The 21033-nt window shown below is 45.6% G+C and overlaps 2 protein-coding genes across 2 annotated transcripts in view; one reads left to right on the top strand and one right to left on the bottom strand.

Annotated features, from left to right (window-relative positions):
• The first annotated feature begins 321 nt into the window (after nt 1-321).
• ECHDC2 (enoyl-CoA hydratase domain containing 2) lies at nt 322-14117 on the top strand. The gene is made up of 10 exons (XM_024571214.4): nt 322-563; nt 3804-3871; nt 3942-4029; nt 6060-6146; nt 6935-7027; nt 8408-8464; nt 8680-8867; nt 11196-11246; nt 12656-12703; nt 13453-14117. The coding sequence occupies exons 1-10, from the start codon at nt 431-433 to the stop codon at nt 13528-13530; spliced, it is 891 nt and encodes a 296-aa protein (XP_024426982.3). The 5' UTR covers nt 322-430; the 3' UTR covers nt 13531-14117.
• A 788-nt stretch (nt 14118-14905) lies between these two features.
• The window catches only part of ZYG11A (zyg-11 family member A, cell cycle regulator), a 50331-nt gene continuing 44203 nt past the window's right edge, over nt 14906-21033 (bottom strand). The window contains exon 14 of the mRNA XM_053920813.1: nt 14906-16147. Within this exon, the coding sequence (XP_053776788.1) occupies nt 15984-16147 (164 nt within the window). The 3' untranslated portion in view covers nt 14906-15983. The remainder of the gene's footprint in view (nt 16148-21033) is intronic.

Below are 21033 nucleotides of genomic sequence, written 5' to 3'. Positions count from 1 at the left end.
GTTCGAGGTTGAAAAGCTTTTTATCCAATGGCTGAGGTGGACTGGGTCTCCAACCAGGTGTGAACTCCGCCCCAGCCCACCTGCGTTCTGTTCAGCTGAACATTTCTTTTTTACATTAGCATATTACCAGTTTAAATCCGTGTTGGTACTTTAATTGGCTTCTGCCTTTATCTTTTCCAGTAGTCACTATCACAGTGACTTAAAACACTCATGCTTAACAAAAGTTGACACCCTTGCCCCAAACCACACAGCGGAGCTGGGCTTCCCCCAACCCCGAGGTCTCCGGGTCTCCCAGAAGTGAGCAGAGCGGTCAGGGCCTATCGGCCCATAGGTGGAGCAGTTTGCGAAGGCCTCGTCGCCCAGCAGCACGCTTTCAGTGGGAGAGGACGTAGTGGGGAAGCCGAGCGGCACCTCTCCAGCCTGCGCCCAGATGCTGCGCGTCCTGACCAGCGCCCTGAGCCTAACGCGGCCCTGGAGGCCCCTTCGGGCCCGCGGCTGCGCCTCGGATGGAACGGCCCGGGACCCGGAGATCCAAGTGCGCGCCCTGGAGGGTCCGGACAAAGGTGAGGGCGCTGTCGCCGGGAGCACGCAGGCGGCGGCTCGGGGTAGAGCGGAGGAGCGGCCGCCTGGCGCTGCCCCCCGGCCGGGACGAGGGCCAGCGGGTCCACTGCACGTAGAAAGAGTGACCAGAAGTGGGAAGGGGGGCCGCTCGGTGCCTTTCAGGATTTGGTCCCAAATCTCCTGCATCCCATTCTAGACTCCCCGAGAGTGGGTGACCATCCTAGTCGTCGCCCCGACCCGAACCGGAGTGGAACTATGTCAGTATCGGCCCTCAGTCCCGGGTTCGGTGGCTTGGGAGGTGAGAAACGGAAGAGGAGTCGCTCAGGGGTGGGACTAGGCACAAGCACCCCCGGAGCTTTAAAAGGTGTGATTGCCCTCCAAGGTCAAGGACTCGGGCAAGGGTCCAAGCGGGCAGAGGCCGCGGAGCCAATCCAGCTGGTCGTGCAGGGCCGCGACGGGAAGAGGAGGGTGAGGGCAGAGGAGGGCGTGTCTCCTCCCGGCGGATTGGCTGGCCCGCTGTCGGCTAAATTTTGCGTCTAACTGACCCAAAGGGGAAAGTTTTTTGGTCTGTGGCAGAAAACACCTTCTATTGCGCTTTGTATTTATTTATTTATTTTTGTTTTGCTGTTATCGTTACCCAAACTCCTCAGGCCTCTGTGCCCTACCATCAAGTCAAGGCTGTTCTCTTTCCTTTCTCCCCAGTCCTGTCCCCTCTTCCCTGTATTTCATGTAGCATTGCTGGTGCCAGGATTCTAATTTCGTTTCCTGGCCGCGTAGCTCAGTTCGGTTAGAAAGTCCTCTCAATACGCCAAGTCCGCGGGTTCCATCTCCTCCCAGGGCACACACAAGAATCAATCAATGAATACATTGGTGTTTCTCTCACTCTCTCTCTCTCTGCCTCCCTCCCCCGCCCGTCCTCCCTTGCTCCCTCTCCCCCTCAAATCAATAAATTTAAAAAAAAGGTTAAAGAGAATTTTACTTTATTTTTTAAAGATTTAAGTGTATGAAAGAGAACTTTAAAAAAAAATTCACTTATATATTTTAGACCGAGGGGGAGAAAGAGAGGGAGAGGAACATCCACGTGTGCTTGCCTATCATGCGCCCCCTACTGGGGACCTAGCGGGCAACCCAGGCACGTCCCCTAACTGGGAATTGGAAATGGCGACCCTGTGGTTCGCAGGCGCGAGCTCAATCCACTGAGCCACACCAGCCAAAGCAAGACCTCATATTTTAATTAGGTTAAATTATTATCAGGTTATAAGCACCTTGTGGGCAGGGACTGTTACATAACTATAACTCCTATAATTTCTTATATATTATACCTATTCAATAGATATGTAGGGTTTCTTTTTTACCACCAACACTTAGATTTTATTTTCCGATTTTTTAGTTTGAGCTCTTGTACTGGGGGTGTAGTCATATCCCATTATGCTTTTTAAAACTCTCACTTATTAGGTACTAATAAAATTAAACATCTTTTCATGTGCTTATTAGCCATTTGTATATCTTCTTTTGTGGAGTTACTTTTTGTAAGAGTTGGGCTTTTTAAAAATTGAGGTATAATTGACATATTACATTAGCTTCAGATATGCAACAAAATAACTCGATATTTGTTAAATTGTGAAGTAATCACCACACTAAGTGTAGTTAACATCCACCACCACACAGTTACACTTTTCTTCCTTATTCTGAGAACTTTTAAGATCTACTTTCTTAGCAACTTTCAAATAAATCATACTATTAACCACAGTCACCATTACATTCCCTGGACTTACTTGTTATAAGTATGTGTTTAGTAAATGAGTTAAGAATTTAAAAATTGGGTAGAAGAAAACCTAGAGAAGAAGTACAGAGTAGCATCTGAGAGGAAGGAGGGGGCCAGGAGAACGTGGGACCACAAGGCAGATACATGTTAGATATTAGTCAAAACCCCTTAACCACAGAACACTAAGAGTGAACCCTAAAGGAAACTATGGACGTTGGATGATAATGACACATCAATGTCAGTTTGTCTCCTGTGACAAATGTACCACTCCTGTGCAGGATGCTGATGGTGGGGGGTACTATGCGTGTACTGGGTGGGGGACGGGGGATATGTGGGAACTCTCTGTACTTTCTGCTCAATTTTGCTGTGAACCTAAAACTGCTATAAAAGAAAAAAAGAAAAAACCCCATCTAAGTTTATTTTTAAAAAGCCAAGGCAGAGAATGTTCAAGGAGGAACCTGTATGTATGGTCAACAGTGGCCTGTGCTACAGCTGGGACCAGGATAGAAACTTGTCCCTTAGTTAGTGATGGGGTCACTTGGGCAAGAGCTGTTTCTGCTGAGTGACAGGAGAGGGGGCTCGATTGGAGAAGGCTTAAATAAATGGAAGGCAAGAAAGTGATTAAAATAAATACCAAAAATTCCTTCAAGAAGCTTTGCTGTTACTGGTGAAAGATCACTACCCAGGTAGGGCAAGTGTTAGTTTCTTGCAAAAGGTGACAGAACGTGAGTGAACAGGTTTCTGGGTTTGGTTGGTAAGTTCCTGTGATGGAGGAACCTGCTGACTTGCCGTGTGAGCATGCAATCTGCAAAATCCAGGAAACCCTACCTGTCGTATGTCCCATGTTCCTTAATAAATAGCTCTTGAGGGAAAGGCAGCCGAGTCTGAAACTGAGGATTTTTAACAGGCTTTTAACAGACACATCAAATTTTTAAAGTTAGCGAGTCTGAACTGCAGTGTTTAGTGACATGCACTTGGGCGATGAAATTGTGAAGAAATGCATGGAAGTGATGACTAAAAGTCAAGGGCATAGTTACTTTCGAAGCTGAGGAGGGAGCTATGACTGAGTCAGAGCACGTGAGGGGGTTTGGGGTGATGATTATGAGGGTGTTGTCTTATTATAATTCATTAAACTCTAAAGGAGGAAGTCCAGCTGCAAAGGGAAGAATGACATGGAGGGAGCCGAGAAAGTGAAGAGAAAGTGAGTTGGTAACAATGGCAGAAGCAGGCAGGAACCACTGCAGTGGCCGTTCTTGTCCCTCTCCCCACGTTCTCCAGAGTTCACAAGCCCTTCACTTCTTCGGTGAGACAGAAAGGGCAAGGGTTAGTCCCTCTATTCTATAGGCAGGAAAACTGAGGCCTGGCAATGTGTGACTTTCACAAGTCACGCTGCTGCTCAGGGGCAGAGGCTGCCCAGGCCCCAGCCCAGGAGTGAGCAGGCCAGATGACTCATTCAAGGTTGCTCTGTCCGCTGCAGGAATCACTGAGATTATAATGAACAGACCGCATGCCCGCAATGCCCTGGGAAACGTCTTCGTCAGTGAGGTGAGAAAGGGCAGATACCAGGGTGGGTCGGGGCTGGGTTGGCCCGTATCTGACAGGGTCTCCTCTGCAGCTGCTGGAAGCTCTGGCCCAGCTGCGCGAAGACCGGCAAGTTCGTGTCCTGCTCTTCAGAAGTGGAGTGAAGGGTGTGTTCTGTGCAGGTGGGTTCCTCCCCTCTGCCCACCCCAGAGCTCATCAGGGCTCCCACCAGCCTGCAGAGGTTGGGGAGGGGGGCTTAGGTCAGCTCTAGCATAGGACTCATTACTCGCATTTTACAGATGCAAACTCAAGACTCAGGTAAAATTCCTGGCCTAAAGGTTAAATAGCTAGTAAGAGGTAGAATAGAATTCAGTTTGAACTTGGCCTCTCTGACCCCTAAATCCTTATTCTTCCCATGACACCATGCTGTGTTCTGGCCCTTTACTGAGGAAATGAAGAGACTGAATCAAAGACAGTCATAGGGTCACTGGCCAAGATGGAACTCTGTGCCCTTTGCCCTGTCTTGTCACCAAAGCTTTCCACTCTCCCTGCACCACTTGGTCCTCAGAATAGAGCAAGTACAAGGTAATTCTGTTTCAAAGAAATACCACATACCACACCCCAGGCCCACAAGAAGCGAGTCAGTGAGAGCTGAGCTGAGCTAAGAACCTATGCCAGGACGGTTGGGGAGAGGGTAATAAGGGTCACTGGGGAGGTGGAGAAGTGGTCATGGAGGGATAGGATGGGAGGAATATGATTTTCAGGAGTTTTCAAGGGGATGGGGCTCAGTCCCTAGATCTAACCTGTTGGAATCTTGGTGCCCTGGAGTCTGCCCTGCGGGACAAGGATGCAGACCAGTCTGCCCAACCCAGTTGCCCTGGCTAAGGTCCTCATCCTACCCTGACCTCTTCCTTTACCTCCATCTCTGTCTGACCTCCTCTATCAAGGTCACTTCTTGCCCCTGTTGGCGCCACTCCTCACTACCCCAGATTAGCAGGCTGCCTGAGGTCTGGGTCTGGCCCCAACTTGCTCTGCAACCCTGAATTAGTCCCTTGCCCCTCCCTGAGAACTCAGTTTCCCCATCTGTCACTGAGGGGCTGGAACTAATCAAAGATTTCCAAGGGCTCTCCCAGGTCTGACTTGGAATAGTCTAGGACTTGAAAGACTATATTCTCCTTCTACTCTCACCTCAGCCTCCTGCTATCTGACCTTTGATGAGCTCACGGGAGTCACTACTCTCACCAATGTCCCTGCCCACCTCTGGTCTCCTTTCTGTTTCTGTGAATTAGCCCATTCTAGGTACTCATACCAGTGGAGTCACACATTTGTCCTTTTACGTCTGGCTTATTTTACTTGGCATAGTGTCCTCAAGGTTCATCCATGTTCAGCATGAATCAGAACGTCATTCCTTTCTCTGGCTCAGTAATATTCCATTGTATATACACCCATTCTGTTAATCCATCCAGTGTTGGACACTGTATTGTCTATACATTTGGCTATTGTGAATAATGCTGCTATGACCATTAGTGTGCAAGTATCTGTTTGAGTCCTTACTTTCCATTGTTTTGGGTGTATCCTTAGGAGTAGATCATAGTAATTTTACATTTAACTTTTCTGAGACACCACCAAAAGGCTTTCCACAGCAGCTGCATCATTTTATAATCCCACCAGAGTTCTCCACATCCAACTTCTCTTCTGTTGTTGTTTGTAAGAGCCATCCTAATGGGTGTGGAATGTTAACTCATTGTGGTTTTGATTTGCATCTCCCTAATGACTGATGATGTAAGCATCTTTTCATGTGCTTACTGGTCATCTGCATATCTTTTTTGGAGAAGTCTATTCAGGTCTTTGTCCATTGTGGGTATTTTTGTGGTTGAGTTGTAGGTCTTTATGTGTCCTAGTTATTAATCCCTTATGAGATATGTGATTCACCAATATCTTGTTCCATTCTGTATTTTCACTCCTTGATAGTGTCCTTTGACGCACACAATTTCTGTATTTTGATGAAGACCAATTTTCCTTTCTGTTGTGGCACCCTCTCCTTTTTGATCCCCTCCCCTCTTCCCTCCCTGGCTTCCTTGACCAATGCTTCCAATGTTTCTCCTTCCTCTCTTGCTGCTCCTCCTCAGGTCTCCTTTGCAGGATCCTTTAACAGCCTGGGACTCGGTAACGGGCTATTCCCCAGGGACTGTCACCAACCCCTCACTTGCAGGTGCAGACCTGAAGGAGCGGGAGCAGATGAATGAGGCTGAGGTGGGGGCCTGTGTCCAGCGGCTCCGAGGCCTGATGAATGAGATTGGTGAGGGTCCTGGAATGGGGTGGAGGAGGGCACTGAGGGGCCCTGCTGATTGAAGTCCCACCCACCATCCTCTAAAGAGGACAGTGTCTGGTGAATTCTGTGGAGAGACTAATGACTCTCCCAGGGAGAATGGGCACAAGGGATTCTACGAGGAGGAGAGTGGCAAGGAGGTATAGAGGACATTTCCTTCACAGGAGGCTCTGGCTCCTCAGCCTTTGTACCCTGCTGGTTCTGACCCCTACCTCCCATGCGATGACCTCAGGGTTCAAGCCTGGCTATTCCAGAGGTGCCAAGTTTTATCAAGCATGCTTTCAAGCTTTGACAGTTGTTCCTTTTGCCTGGAATATCCCTTCTTGGCTACCTGAACTTTTTACTCATCATTTAAGGCCACCAGTGCCGCCTCCTCCAGGAAGCCTTCCCTGACCCATCCAAGCTTCCTTTAACGGAGCACTGATCACCCTGGGTCTGTTTTCCCCATGTCTGATTCAATTCTGTGTCCCAGCACCCAGCACAGAACAAGAGGGAGAGCAGAATGGCCAGTCCAGAGTAGCCAGTAAGAGAAGGAGCCAGAGAGGGGTCCTGAGCGGGTATCACCCAGCCCACCTCCCCACTCTGGTTCCTAAGCTGGTCCCACAGATTTCCCTGTTGGAAAAACCAACTTCTAAAATAACCTGGTTGAGGTACCAGGTGAGGCCCTCTGTCCCAACCGGCTAGCCCCTCTCCAATCTTGGGTCCCTGTGCTGGTCCTGCCACAGCCTCACAGGCTGAGCCCATCTTCATCTCCACAGCGGCCTTCCCTGCACCCACCATTGCAGCGATGGATGGGACTGCCTTGGGTGGAGGCCTGGAACTTGCCCTGGCCTGTGACCTCCGAGTGGCAGGTACTGGGTGGGGGAGAGGTGGGATAGGGTGGAAAGGAAAGGGTGAGTGAAACAGGGTGTCTGGAGATTCTGTGAAGTCAGCCACTGCTCTTGGCTTTCCAACCAACAGCAGATTTAAAGGCCAAGGTGGAGGACACAGAGGGCGTGAAGGGGGAGGCTGGTTCCCCTCTTGGCCAAGCCCCCGACTGCTCTGGTACCGATCACCTCTCAGCAGCAGCTTTCCCTCATCTCCAGAGTGCTCCTACCAACTTCAGAGCCACTGCTGACAGAACAGGAAAAAGAGCACAGAGAGGGAGGCTGAGGACAAGCTGAGTTATTTAACCTTCCAGTTCTATCCAGGCCAGCTTTGCTTGTCATGATTTGATCAAAGGTGAGCCACGGGGGCAGAGTCTCCCATCCCAGCTAAACACAAACATGCCTGGGTGGGAGCATTGCCCTCTGGTTCACTGTTTGGGGTAACTGAGCTTTGAAGAGTGGAGAGAGGGGATGAAGAAGGTACCTCATTATGTTTTTAACCTTACTGACGTGGTGGTTAGGTGGGTGCTCTTGAAGGCAGTTAGGAAAAAGTCCATCACAGTGCTGCCTCTTCCCCCAGTGTTTTCTCCTGCCACGCCAGGACGTTAAAAAATCTGTTACTCCAGCCAGATGTAGCTCATCTACACAATGCACGTCAAGAGAAGGCATCAAAATACCTGGTCAGGTCATAGCCCAACTCTGCTTCTCCCCCTCTCCATGTTGAAGATAACTAACTTGTAGGGTTTTGGCAATAGCAGAGAGTGAGTGTAAAACACCTCGTAGGCAGGAGCGGTGGCCATTCCCACACTGCGTGGTTCAGATGGCCAGAGGGAACTCAGGAGAAAAGACTGTGGGGTGGAACACCAAGGAGGGCTTCTCAGAGGAAGGAGAACTCTGAAGAAGGATGTGGACAGAACAAAGGGAAAGTTCAGGCTGATGGAAAGCTGGGAGGAAAAACTGCGGTGGGGGAGCAGAGCTAAGTTGCATGAGACAGAGAATGCATTAACCCACAAACAGGTATTGGGCATCTTCCAGGAACCCCCTCCTTGTTCCATCACCATTACCTCATTTGATCCTTAGCAGCTCTTTGAAGCAGGCCGAAAAGGGGCAGTCATCTTTTTTCCCCACCAATGAGGCTCAGAAAGGGTGAGAGACGCCTGGTGATGCACACCCCAACCCCCTACACTAGTGGGGGTGGCAGGATGAGAGCCTGGGCCTCCTGACCTCGAGGCCAGGGCTCTTCCAAAGGCAGTGGCCAGGCCATGATGGAAGTAGTTGGCTGAAGGGGTGAGCAGAGCCCAGAGGTGGGTGTCACTTCTCCCCAAGGACTGGCATTTGAGGAGTGGGGCTTCACTGTTTACGCAGCTTCCTCGGCTGTCATGGGGCTGATCGAGACCACCCGAGGGCTCCTCCCAGGAGCAGGTAACATCATCCGCAGCACCCAATCCTCCTCTACCTGCACAATTACTCTATCCAAAGTACTTCCCGGCTTTCCTCTTTTGCCCTGTTTTCTGGGCTCTGCCCTTCTATCCTAACTCAGAGTCTCCTTCTGAGAAGTCTTGGCTGACTCCCAGCCTGGGCCTTCTCTGGGCTCCCAGTTCCCATGCTGACTTACCACCCCTATTCCGTCCTGGCAGGAGGGACTCAGAGGCTACCTCGATGCCTGGGGGTGGCCCTGGCGAAGGAGCTCATCTTCACAGGCCGACGACTAAGTGGGGTGCAGGCCCAGGCCCTGGGTCTGGTGAATCATGCTGTGGCCCAGAATGAGGAGGGCAATGCAGCCTACCACCGGGCACAAGAACTGGCCCAGGAGATCCTGCCCCAGGTGTGGTGGCAGCCCAGCACAGGAGGGAGGGCCTGTGCCATGGGGGACACAGGTGTGGGGAGGCCGGGGCATGCCACAGGGCCACGCAAGACCCACTTACCACTTATAGAATCCACCCTCTTTGGAGTTTTGTATCCATTTAGCCATCCAGTAAACAAAATTAAATCAAATTTTAGGTTAAAATGAAAACTGAATTCTGAGGGACTGGAATCAAATCTTCAGAACAGTGCTGTCCATGAGAAATTTCTGAGACGTCAGAAATGTTCTACTATACTTGTGCTATCCCTAAGGCTGCCTCTAGCCACATGCAGTTATTTAAATGTAATTGAAAATTTTACTTTCTCACTGGCACTTCCCACATTTGAAATGCTAATAGCTACATGTGACTAGTGGCCACTATACTGGACAGAACCACAAGTCCCCAAAACTAAAAAAGCAAGATAAAGAACCATAAGCCCATCTTTCTGGCCACAATACATGGTGGAGAAATTCTTGAAGGATATCGTGTAGGACATTTGTTAAGACGTATTTTTTTTTAAGTCCTCAAAGACTCTGAGCAAAACCTCAGAAAAGGTTTAGAGAACAAGGGAGTGGGCGAAGGCCCTGCCTAGGTGTAGCACTAGCAGCTGCCGGGCCCAAAGCCTTCGGCAGGACACCTGGCTCCGAATGATGAGGGCTCCAAGGAAATGAGAGCCTCTACCAGCTTCTCATGACTCCAACAGGACCAAAGGTAGGTCCCAAGTCTGCTAAGGTAAGAAAGCAGCTGAAATGGAGGCAGGTTTTACTGATTTTTTATAAATACTGACCTAGCCCACATGGAGCACCTCCCATCCATCAGACACAATCCTAGTGTCTCCATGACCAGAACAGCCCAGCTAAGCTCACTGTATCCTCACTGTACTTGTGATATAAGAGACTAAGAAAAGTTAGGTGACTTGCTCATCAAGGTCACAAAAAAATGACTGCAATACCAGAGAGACAATACTGGTATTTTGGCATTTATTTTGCATAGTACAAAAACTACATACAATATAAAAACTAGTGTTTTATTCTAAAGAATACAGAATATGTACAAAATTTCTAAAACTGAAACTAATGCATTTCAAATATGAAATTTTACAAACATGTTACAAAAAAGTGTAAGTCTATAAAAATGCTGTCCACACATTTTAATAATAACAGATAAAACTATTTGAATTATTAATCACAAAAATAAGTATTTTATTTTGGAAAAAAGTTCTGTATCTGTTCAAATAATCCTACCTCTTTTTATAACTTTGAGGTCTTCCTTGAGGGTAGGGAATATAACTTTTAAAAAGTGACAGTGAGTTTTATTTAGAAGAAAGCATGTTTTGTCTTTTTCTTTTTAAGTTTCATCACATATAAATGGAGAGTCTGATGGTGTTACCAGTCCGGCTAACATCGACAGGCCTGCTCTAATGCTGTCAGATTTCTATTACACTGGGTCACAAATTATCTGAACTAACAAACCTGAGTGACTCAAGGTAGTGGCGGACTGCACTTTTGCAGAGGGCCCTGCCTACCAGGACTTGTAGACTGGAGGGTTTGTGTCTTTCTGCAAAAACTGTGTGACTGGGTCTTTGAACTTGATCCCAAGAGGATTCTGGTTTCAGATTTTTAATATACTGAAATAATGGTGTTCCACTAATGTACGTACTAGTATTTCAGTACCTGAAAATAGCTTTGCATTCCAGAACACCAGAATACCAAAAACTAGTATCACAATCACTAACCCACGCTGGACCATTTGACATAACCTAAAAACCAAATCTTCAACTTCTAGCAATTCCTGGATGGGTGAGTGCTAGGGATGGTGTGGTAGATGGCTTCCCTCTAGTGGACAAACCACCAAGATTGGGAAGTGAAATGGTTCCAGAGATTAGGGCCCAAAAAAGATTTTTAATAAATACAAGGCCTGCAACTTACCACTCACATTTTCCCTCTAGAGTAACTACATATTATGCTTTAAAATATGGATTTTTTTTTACTTGAACATAATGTGGCCACAGTGTGTGTGACTCACTGTTCACATTTACAAATAAGATGAAAATTATTAATTTCTTATAGATATGTCTATATACTCAGAAACATAAATATATATACTAACACACATACAGGGAGGGGGAAAGTAGGTTTACAGTTGTGAGTACACTAAACAGCTTATTCTGGCCTTATTTATCATTATTATTGCTATTTTGTATCCTGATGATTTATATTTTAGGTAATGATGGCTGGTAATTTAACCTACTTTTGCCCACCCCCATCAGGACCGATGCCCTCCTCAACCAAGCTTTTCCTTTTCCCCAGGCCCCCATTGCTGTGCGGCTGGGCAAAGTAGCCATTGACCGAGGAATGGAGGTGAGAGGGCCCTGGTCAATACTTGGGCCCACTAAAGTCAGTGGGGTGGCTGGGAGGCAGAGCCCTCACGACTCACCACTCTTGACGGCACATCTGGAAAGGACTCAGGAACTGGACTCTTATAACAGACTTCAAAGTTGACTCTCCTTTTTTGTGCCTTAGTTTACCCATCTACAAAATGTAAAGTTTGGCCAGGGGACAGACCAATTGCATCCTCATCTTTTTCCCTTGGAGAGAAGGAAACAGGCTCAGAAAGGGTAGATGACTCGTCCAGGGACACAGAGCAAGTAATTAAAAACCAGGTCTCTGTGGCTCCCAGTCCATGTGCTTGGGTTTGTGCTGATGGTCAGTAATGTGGCCTCAAGAACAGGAATCAGGGTGGAGCCTTGGGTGCAGCTAATCCATCCTTATACATTAACTTACTTAATCATACATCATACACTGAATCTAGAGCTGAGCCAGACACTGGCACACTGAGATAAGTCAAATATGGCCACTGCCCCAAGGTGGGGAGGGGGACAGACACAGACCCAGATCACTAAAAGGTTAGGGATACCGAGCAGATAGGCACCTCTCTATCTTAGAGCTGCACTGTCCCACTGGGTAGGGCTGAGTTAGAGAATATTTTCTAGAGTTGGGCCTTGGAAAGGATAAGAGAATTCCAGAAAAAAGGGAAAAGTATGAGCAAAAGCACAGAGGCGACTTGACTTGAAGGGAGGAAGTGGTGAGACAAAGCATGGAGGTCAGGGGCATGGGCTCTGGTGCTGGGCTGTCTGGGTTCAAAGACCTGCTTTTCCACATACTACTGAGACCTTAGACAAATTCCATCACCTTTCCATGCTTCAGATTTCTCAACTGCAGAGTAGGGACAGTAACTCTTGCTGAGCTTACATATATGCAGTACTTCTCTTAGAACAGTGCTTGTTAAGCAGTAGTAATAGTAAGCACTGGGCAGTCAGTAGAGGCTGGGAAGTTGCCAGGGGCCAGGTCATGAAGGTCCAGGGCCTTATTCCTAAGGGAAAGGGCAAGCCTGCAGAGTTCACTAATGGGGTGGTGACAGGAGGCATGGTGAGGCAGCTGTGGTGGGGGGGGGGGAGGAACACCAGCTGTGCAAGCACAGCTCATGCATACCCTCATCTTTAAGGGCTGTGTGCAACCCACCCCATTCTTATCACAGCCCCCACTTGACCCAGCACTGTTTTTATTGGTTACGATGTTCCCTCTCCGGGTAGGGAATTCCTTAGCATAATCATCTGTTCATGACTGGCATACAGGAAGCCTCAGTAATTCTTTGCTGGAGGAATCCATGAACCAGTTGGGAACAGTATAAACAGAAGGGCAGCTGGCTCCCAGTGCAGATAGAGGTGGACAAGATCAGGCTAATCCAGGTACCACATTTTTTCTCGCAGGTGGACATTGCGTCAGGGATGGCCATTGAAGGGATATGCTATGCCCAGGTATGTGGTTGCTGCCAATCAGTCCGTGCATGCTTGTAAGCAGAGGCTGGGCCAGGGTGGGAGGCCCTTGTGCAATACATGACCAATTTAGTAGGTTCCTCCCAACCCAAAGGTTCTCACTCTGTACCACTTGCTCTTCACAAGTAGCCTGGGGTGATCCCAGAGGAACCACACTGCTCCCGTCTGGGACTGTTTTCTCTGCCATCTAATGGTGGTACATCCTGTCCTCTCGTAGTGTCCAGACAATCACAGAACAGAGGTACTTGGGAGAGTTGGGATGTCAAGGCCTTAGTTGTTATAGCCTGCAGGCTGTGTGTTTGATTGTGGGGTAATCAACCTAGGGCTGACCTAGTTAGCCCTGTCTCCTGGGTGAGTCAAAAATACTAAACTCCAGGTCAACAAGTAACTAAAACACTATTAAAAAATGCAGGGGGGTAGGGGGAGTGGGGCACGGTCCTGGGACTTGCAGGGCCTGGTGTAAATGCAAAGCTGGATTTCTTACTGCAAAGCCTCATCAGACTGCTGCAGGAGACTGTCAGTTCTTTGGAGGCATGTAAACAGCATGCAAGTGGAGGCTGTAATGATAAGAGGTGGCCTTGCCTTCTCTGGGAGACTAAGGAGCCACTGAGGCCCAACACTGGAGCCTGCAGACAATGGCAAGACTGGTCAGGGGCTCAATGAACTTGAGCAAGTCTTCACTGTCCTCTGGCCCTGCTTCCCACCAAACTAATAATCTGCTGTTGTTTCAGAACATCCCCACCCGGGACCGGCTAGAGGGCATGGCAGCCTTCAGGGAGAAACGACCCCCAAGATTTGTGGGCGCGTGACTCCCATTTAACCTCTAGCATGGGAGATGCATACCCTGAAGTGCAGGATCCAGAAGGAAAATTTGCTGCGTAATTGCCCTCATTACTTCACCTCTCTGGGCTTCAGTTTCCTCACAAGGGCAATGACTGATATAAAGTGATTGATACAGTTCCTGGTACGAAGGTGCTGACCATGCCAAAGACTGCTACCTTCATCATTCTCCACCCTGGCTTGCTAATCACTGGGGTCGGGCTGGCTTGGAGAATAGCAGTCTCTCCCTACTCGAATGATAAACTAAGGATTAAAATGGACTTCTCTGGGCTTTTGTATCTTGGCTCTGAGGCCTGACCTCTGCCTTTAAGTTGCCATCACCAGAGATAACAAGAGGTTGTAAGACCACCCCACCCCACCCCACCAGTCCCCATTTCTAACTCTGTACAGTTGAGGTCATAGAGAAACCCTGGTAAGTGAGGAGGTGCCAGGAATCAGACTGCAGATTCCAGCTCTCTGCCAATTACTCACTGTGTGCCTCAGCTTCCTCATCTTCAAAATGAAAATTTTGTGAGGATATTTTAAAAAATAAATAAAATGCCTCATGTTCAATATATGAGTTATTGATGTGCAATGTTCTCGTGAGAACCAAATGAAAGCACTGCTATGAAACCTTCTGTAAACCACAGGGTGGCAGGCCAGTCTCCGCAGCTGCACAACACACTGAGAAACAAAGGGTCTGACATGCACACTACCGTCAGGCACCACCCCCCATACCAAGGCACAGGAGCAGAAGGCTACATCCCACACCAGGGCCTCTTGGTCATTCTTTAACAGATCTAAGCTCTGCCTGAGCTTCCTGAGGCCATGCCTGGCCTACAGTCACTCAGTCATGGGCATGGACACATACCAATGCTAATTTACTGTCAAATATAAAAGTGCTCCAAAGCTGTGCTCATTTCCTGGAAGCGAGAAGAACCTAGACCTTAGAATCAGCTGCAAACTACTAACAAGCTGCAAACTACTCAGGCAAGTAACAACCTTATTGAACTTCCTTTTTCTCATCTGTGAAGTAGGGGAGATTAACCCCCAGAGGACTGTTGTGAATGAGACAAAAGTTGGAGGGGTACCTAGTGTAGAACTGCACCTCAACAAGTACAACATCCCACAACATCCTTACGGTTGCAAAACCTAGTTAGTATCTGGTAACAGAATATTCTGAACTACTAGAACCCAGGTCAGGAAACTAAGACAGGCTTCTGAAATCACAGAGAGTGAATGAGAGAAAATACAGTGCAGTTTCAGGACTATAGGAAGAAGGTTACAAATTCACCTTATCCAGTGGGACAGCGGTGAGCAATAGTTTGGAATATGGTTTAGAGTAAGTCTCATTTGATTCCAAAAGATAGTATGTAGCATTCCAGTTAAGAATGTGGCCAGCCTAAGAGAGTAAAATTCTAGTCCTAAAATATGCTACTAATAAAATAAGACTTGATTTTTGTTCTTGGGAAAACTTAAAACACATGAATGGCAAAACACGTTTTGTTGGTTGTCAATAATACGTCAAGGAAGAGCCCATATTCTCTTCTACAGAGGGGATTTGCAGAGGGCACAAAAAAGAGCTTCTGATAGTTTATATTGTGATTAAGGCTGGTTCTCAGAAACGCCTGTATTTTTCCTATCTCCATGCTAGGTAATAGCCCCTCTTGAAATGTTCAGAAAAGGGCTCCTCCTGTCCCTCTCAGTTCTGATCACAGTCATACTCTACTTAAAAGTTTGAGGGATTGAGATATATAATTCCCAATCTTCTACTTACACAGTATTCTCAGTCTTAAGTCTCACCATGCCCCTCCAGCACACCCATATCCACAGAATGCTATGCCACTTAGTTTAATGCATAAAGTTGGAGAGGAAAAGGCCACAAGGAAAATACTGAAAATTGCAAAAAATGTATCTTTCCTCCACCCTACAAGTAGAAGGTACTTTGGTATCTATATACTTAAAAAGGTAGTTTTTTTCACCCTTCCAACAGAAGGTCTGTCTTCCAACAAACACATTTATATAAGTATGTGTTTCCCAGGCTACTTTTCATGTACTTCTTTTCCAGTGGCTGCATATAACCAGAAATAACAACTCAGGAGATTTCTTTCAAACATAAAATTTAACATAAATATCAGTCTCCCCATAGGTCTTTCTTTTCCCCTTCCAATGACAAACTTCCAGAGTTAAAGAATTGACCAGGGCTAGAGAAAAATGACTGGCATAGTTTCAACACAAGCTCACAGGTCTTCCCAGAACCCAGGGCTTGACTTTTCAAAACTGCTGGAGGAGTGTTCTCAGAATGACCCTGACTTGATTTAGGATTATGGCCTTCATGCAAATGCAACCATCTGGTAACTTACAGACACAGACAGGGTGGAAGACCTGCCTGCCACTGAGTAACAAAGAGTACCTCTGCAGCCCCTCGGCTTAAAAAGGGCATTTAACGCAAAGGGAGTCTCTGATAATTCATGAAGTGCATTCTGAAGTCGTCCAGAATGGAGGTTGCAATCTTCTGTGCTTGGGCGTCTGCCTCACTGTGCTCCTGGATGTCACACAAAAGCTGCAATCCTTTTTCTTCAACTAACATTTTGCAGTATTTGCTGGCTGAAAGAAAATCAAGCAAAAACCTTGATGGACAAATTGGTATTTTAAATATTCCCAAGTCACCACCTTCACCCTTTTGAAGAAAGGGTACAAAGATTTAAGCCTTTTGACATAAGAAGTAACCTAAAATGAGTCAATTCAAAAGAAATAGGTCAAAATTTATATACTGCTTGACTTATGCAGTGACAGAACAGGTGATAATTTTATTATGTTTACTTCCAGAAAATTCTATGCTTCATGTATCTCTAATCTTAGCAAAAAGGGATAAGGACAAGAACACCTTTTATTACAAAATTAATACACATTTCAGGTTCAGGCAATATGGTGAGCTAGATAACCTGAAAGCACCAGATGCCAGATAAAATATAACTGAAAAAATTTAAATGCAATAGTTGAATGTACAAAGTAAAAAAAAAAAAAAAGTCCAGAAGCCAGACACAAAGAGAAGCAAGCACCTATATAACCTAACCTGTAGCTCTTCTGAGGCAGAGAGGGATTGTCAGTTTCAGTAATCTAGGAATTTAGATTCTAATTTAGGAAGTTAGAAGCAAAATCAATTCATAAAGATGGTCCCTCAAAAAAGGCCAGACAAGAGAAGGGATAAGACAATGAAACATCTTTAGCTTGGCCTGGGCTCTAGGCTGGTATATGGGAGTAGAGAGAAGTCTTTCCTGAGAATCTATAACCTCAGTTCTAAGTGGGTGCAGGGTTTGAATTAATACCACCTAAATGTTCTGGAAACCCTTAAGCTGAAAAGTTAATATAAAAATTAGTCTAATCCCAGGGAAATCTCTAGGGCACTCGACAGAAGCAAATAAACTGTTGAAGACACATGTCAACAATTCAGTCTAAAAAGGATTCTCTTTAACAGTCCAAGAGGTGATTAGACAGAGAAAAATAATGATCCCAAAATACAACTAAGGCAATTACCAAAAATACTGCACACAAAAAACCAAAGATATAGAGTCCATTTTTTAACAAAAGGTTACAACGTACACAATCAGCATGTCCACAGCAGTCACAGCCACAGCTTGCAGCCAGCCGCACCAGGGGCCAGCCCCAAATACCAGTGGACCTGCATAAGTTATGCCCTCCCAAACCAGAAGGGGGCAGCAGCCCAGTCAGGGGACAACCCGGGGGCATCTGACCCTGGTGGTCTGATATAATTGGACTGCTGAACTCAACAGGACCTGTCCAACATAAAGCCACTTCTTTAAGAACAGGAAACAAAGGTAATCACAAAAACAAACCCAGAGATTTAGGCAAAATGAGGAAATGGAGGAATATGCTCCAAATAAAGGAGAAGACAAAAATCTCAGGAAAAGAACTAAATGAAACAAAGACAAGCAATCAACCAGATAAAGAGTTCAAAGTAATGATCATAAAGATCCTCACTGAACTTGCAGAGGAATGGACTAACACAGTTAAGAACTCCAAAAACAATATAGAAGATATAAGACAGTAACAATCAGAGCTGAAGAAAACAATAACTAAAATGAAAAAATACACTGGAGGGAATCAACAGCAAATCAGAACACACAAAAGACTGAATCACAACACAAGAGAGCTGCTGGCAAGACAGAGGTGTAGGTAGATATGCTTCCCTTCCTCACACAACCAAAAGAAGGGTAACAACCAATTTAAAAACAAAAACCAGACACTTCCGGCAAAGTGGAGGCGTAGGTAGACACACTGTGCCTCCTCGAACAACCAAAAGGACAACAACAATTTATAAACAAAAAACAACCACAACTGATAGAAAATCAAACTGTATGGAAGTCCGACAACCAAGTAGTTAAAGAAGAAACACTCATCCATAACGGGAGGCAGGGTGGAGACTCGAAGCCAGACAGAGAGGACTTGCGGCAAGGCAACACCTGGCGGACCCAGTGAGGCGGTGGTTGGCAGATCTGGCGGTCCCACATTCTCGAGCAGATAAACTGGGAGGAACAAATGCGGAGCAAAACAGACTGCACAACCTAGGGCTCCAGCATGGGGGAAATAAAGCCTCAAACCACTGACTGAAAAACCCCTTGGGGGTTGAGGCAGCAGCGGGAGACACTCCCAGCCTCATAGGAGAGTTCATTGGAGAGACCCACAGGGTCCCAGAACTTACACAAATCCACCCACACGGGAATCAGCACCAGAAGGGCCCACTTTGCTTGTGGGTAGCCAGGGAAGTGACTGAAATCCAGCAGAGAGCAGAGCAAGCACCATTGTTCCCTCTTGGACCCCTCTCCACATACAATGTCACGGCACAGCCACGTGGGTTGCCCCACCCTGGGGACACCTAAGGCTCTGCCCCTGTACATAACAGGAGCACCAAGACAAAAAAAAAAATGGCCCAAATGAAAGAACAGATCAAAGCTCCAGAAAAAATACAGCTAAGCGAGGAAGAGACAGCCAACCTATCGGATGCACAGTTCAAAACACTGGTAATCAGGATGCTCACAGAATTGGTTGAATTTGGTCGCAAATTAGATGAAAAAGTGAAGGCTAGCTATGCTAAGTGAAATAAAGGAAAATGTACAGGGAACCAACACTGATGGGAAGGAAACGAGGACTCAAATCAACAGTGTGGACCAGAAGGAAGAAAGAAACATCCAACCAGAAAAGAATGAAGAAACAAGAATTCAAAAAAATGAGGAGAGGCTTAGGAACCTCCAAGACATCTTTAAATGTTCCAACATCCGAATTATAGGGATACCAGAAGAAGAAGAGGAAGAACAAGAAACTGAAATCTTATTTGAAAAAATAATGAAAGAGAACTTCCCCAATCTGGCAAAGGAAATAGACTTCCAGGAAGTCCAGGAAGTTCAGAGAGTCCTAAAGAAGTTGGACCCAAGGAAGCACACACCAAGGCACATCATAATTACATTACCCAAGATGAAACAGAAGGAGAGAATCTTAGAAGCAGCAAGAGAAAAGGAGACAGTTAGTTACAAAGGACTTCCCATAAGACTGTCAGCTGATTTCTCCAAAGAGACCTTACAGGCAAGAAGGGGCTAGAAAGAAGTATTCCAAATCATGAAAGGCAAGGACCTACATCCAAGATTACTCTATCCAGCAAAGCTTTCATTTAGAATGGAAGGGCAGATAAAGTGCTTCTCAGATAAGGTCAAGTTCAAGGAGTTCATCATCACCAAGCCCTTATTATATGAAAGGTTAAAGGGACTTATCTAAGAAAAAGAAGGTAAGAAATATGAACAGTAAAATGACAGCAAACTCATAGCTATTAACGACCACACCTAAAATAAAAACAAAAGCAAACTAAGCAAACAACTACAACAGCAACAGAATCACAGAAATGGAGATCACATGGAGGGTTATCAGTGAGGAGTGGGAGGAGGAGAGTGGGGGGAAAGGTACAGAGAATAAGTAGCATAAATGGTAGGTAGAAAATAGACAGGGGGAGGGTAAGAATAGTATAGGAAATGTAGAAGCCAAAGAACTTATATGTATGACCCATGGACATGAACTAAAGGGGGGGAATGCTGGAGGGAAAAGGGGGTTCCAGGCAGAGGAGGATAAAGGGGAGAAAAAAGAATGGGTCAACTGTAATAGCATAATCAATAAAACACACACACACACACACAAAAAAAAGAAAAACAAGCTGCAGAAGACACAAATAAATGTAAAGATGCACTGTACTCATGGATTGAAAGAGTACTGTTAAAGTATCCATACTACCCAAACAATCTGTAGATTCAAAACAATCTCTATTAAAATTCCAATGACATTTTTTAAAGAACTAAAACTGGAAAAAATAATACTAAAATTTTTATGAGACCACAAAAGACCCCAAAGAGCCAAAACAACTTTGAGAAAGGAGAACAAAGCTGCAGGTAATTAGATTCCTGATTTCAAACAGTACTACAAAGCTATAGTAACCAAAACAATGTGTTACTGGCACACACACAAAAAAAAAGACATATAGATCAATGGAACAAAATAGAGAGCTGAGAAGTAAACCCATGTTTATACAGTCAATTAATCTATGATAAAGGAGGCACATAGAACATCAATAAATGCTGTTGGGAAAATCAGAGAGCTACATGCAAAAGAATGAAAATGAATTACTTTCTTACAACACATACAAAAATTAACTCAAAATGAATTAAAGACTTAAAATAGGTAGTAAACCCACTGATGTTGGTCTTAGCAATTTTTGGATCTGTCTCCTCAGCCAAGGAAAACAAGAACAAAAATAAACAGGACATCAAACTTCAAATCTTTTGCACAGCAAAGGAAACCATCAACAAAAAGGCAACCTATGGAATGGGAGAAGACATTGGCAAATGATATAGTCAATAAAAGGTTACTATCCAAAATGTATAACGATCTCATACAATTCAATAGCAAAAAAATACAAATGTGCGTAATATTTTGACTCAGGAATTTTAAGTATTCCACAAATGAACTCATGCACTTACTTATTAACAAATGCTATGTATACTTGTACTATGCTCGTACTATCAGCTAAGCAGTGTTTTAAATACTTAAATATTACACTTACTTTTCCTAACAGTCCTATGAAGTAGGTATTTTTTATCCCCATTTTATAGATGCGGAAAGTGGGGCACAGATAGTTTAAGTAACTTGCTCAAGTTCCCAGTTAGAAAATGGCAAAGAAAGTAGGAATAGAATACAGGCAGTCTGCTTCTGGTGTCTGTCTTCTTAATTATCGCACATGCATTTCCCCTACTTTTACTCTATACATACATGTGTCATTATTCATATATACACATATATACATATATTCATTGAACCAGTGTTTGCAATAGAAGAGACTGGAAAAAATGTCCATATAAAGGAGACTGGTTCAATCAATTACTACATCTGCATGGTGAAGAAAATACTAAGTGGTCTTACTAACAGTGGTGATC

The sequence above is a fragment of the Desmodus rotundus genome, chromosome 3, assembly GCF_022682495.2.
Source record: "Desmodus rotundus isolate HL8 chromosome 3, HLdesRot8A.1, whole genome shotgun sequence".
In the NCBI taxonomy this organism is placed as follows: Eukaryota; Metazoa; Chordata; class Mammalia; order Chiroptera; family Phyllostomidae; genus Desmodus; species Desmodus rotundus.
The sequence above is the reverse complement of the archived record's forward strand: the minus strand, read 5'-3'. Positions and strand labels throughout refer to the sequence as shown.

Bases quoted from the DNA above. Each gene is read 5' to 3' on its own strand.
- ECHDC2 (XM_024571214.4), top strand. From the start codon at position 431: ATGCTGCGCGTCCTGACCAGCGCCCTGAGCCTAACGCGGCCCTGGAGG. The intron at 3,872-3,941 runs GTGAGAAAGGGC...TCTCCTCTGCAG, and splicing joins GAAACGTCTTCGTCAGTGAG to CTGCTGGAAGCTCTGGCCCA. The intron at 8,868-11,195 runs GTGTGGTGGCAG...CCTTTTCCCCAG, and splicing joins CCCAGGAGATCCTGCCCCAG to GCCCCCATTGCTGTGCGGCT.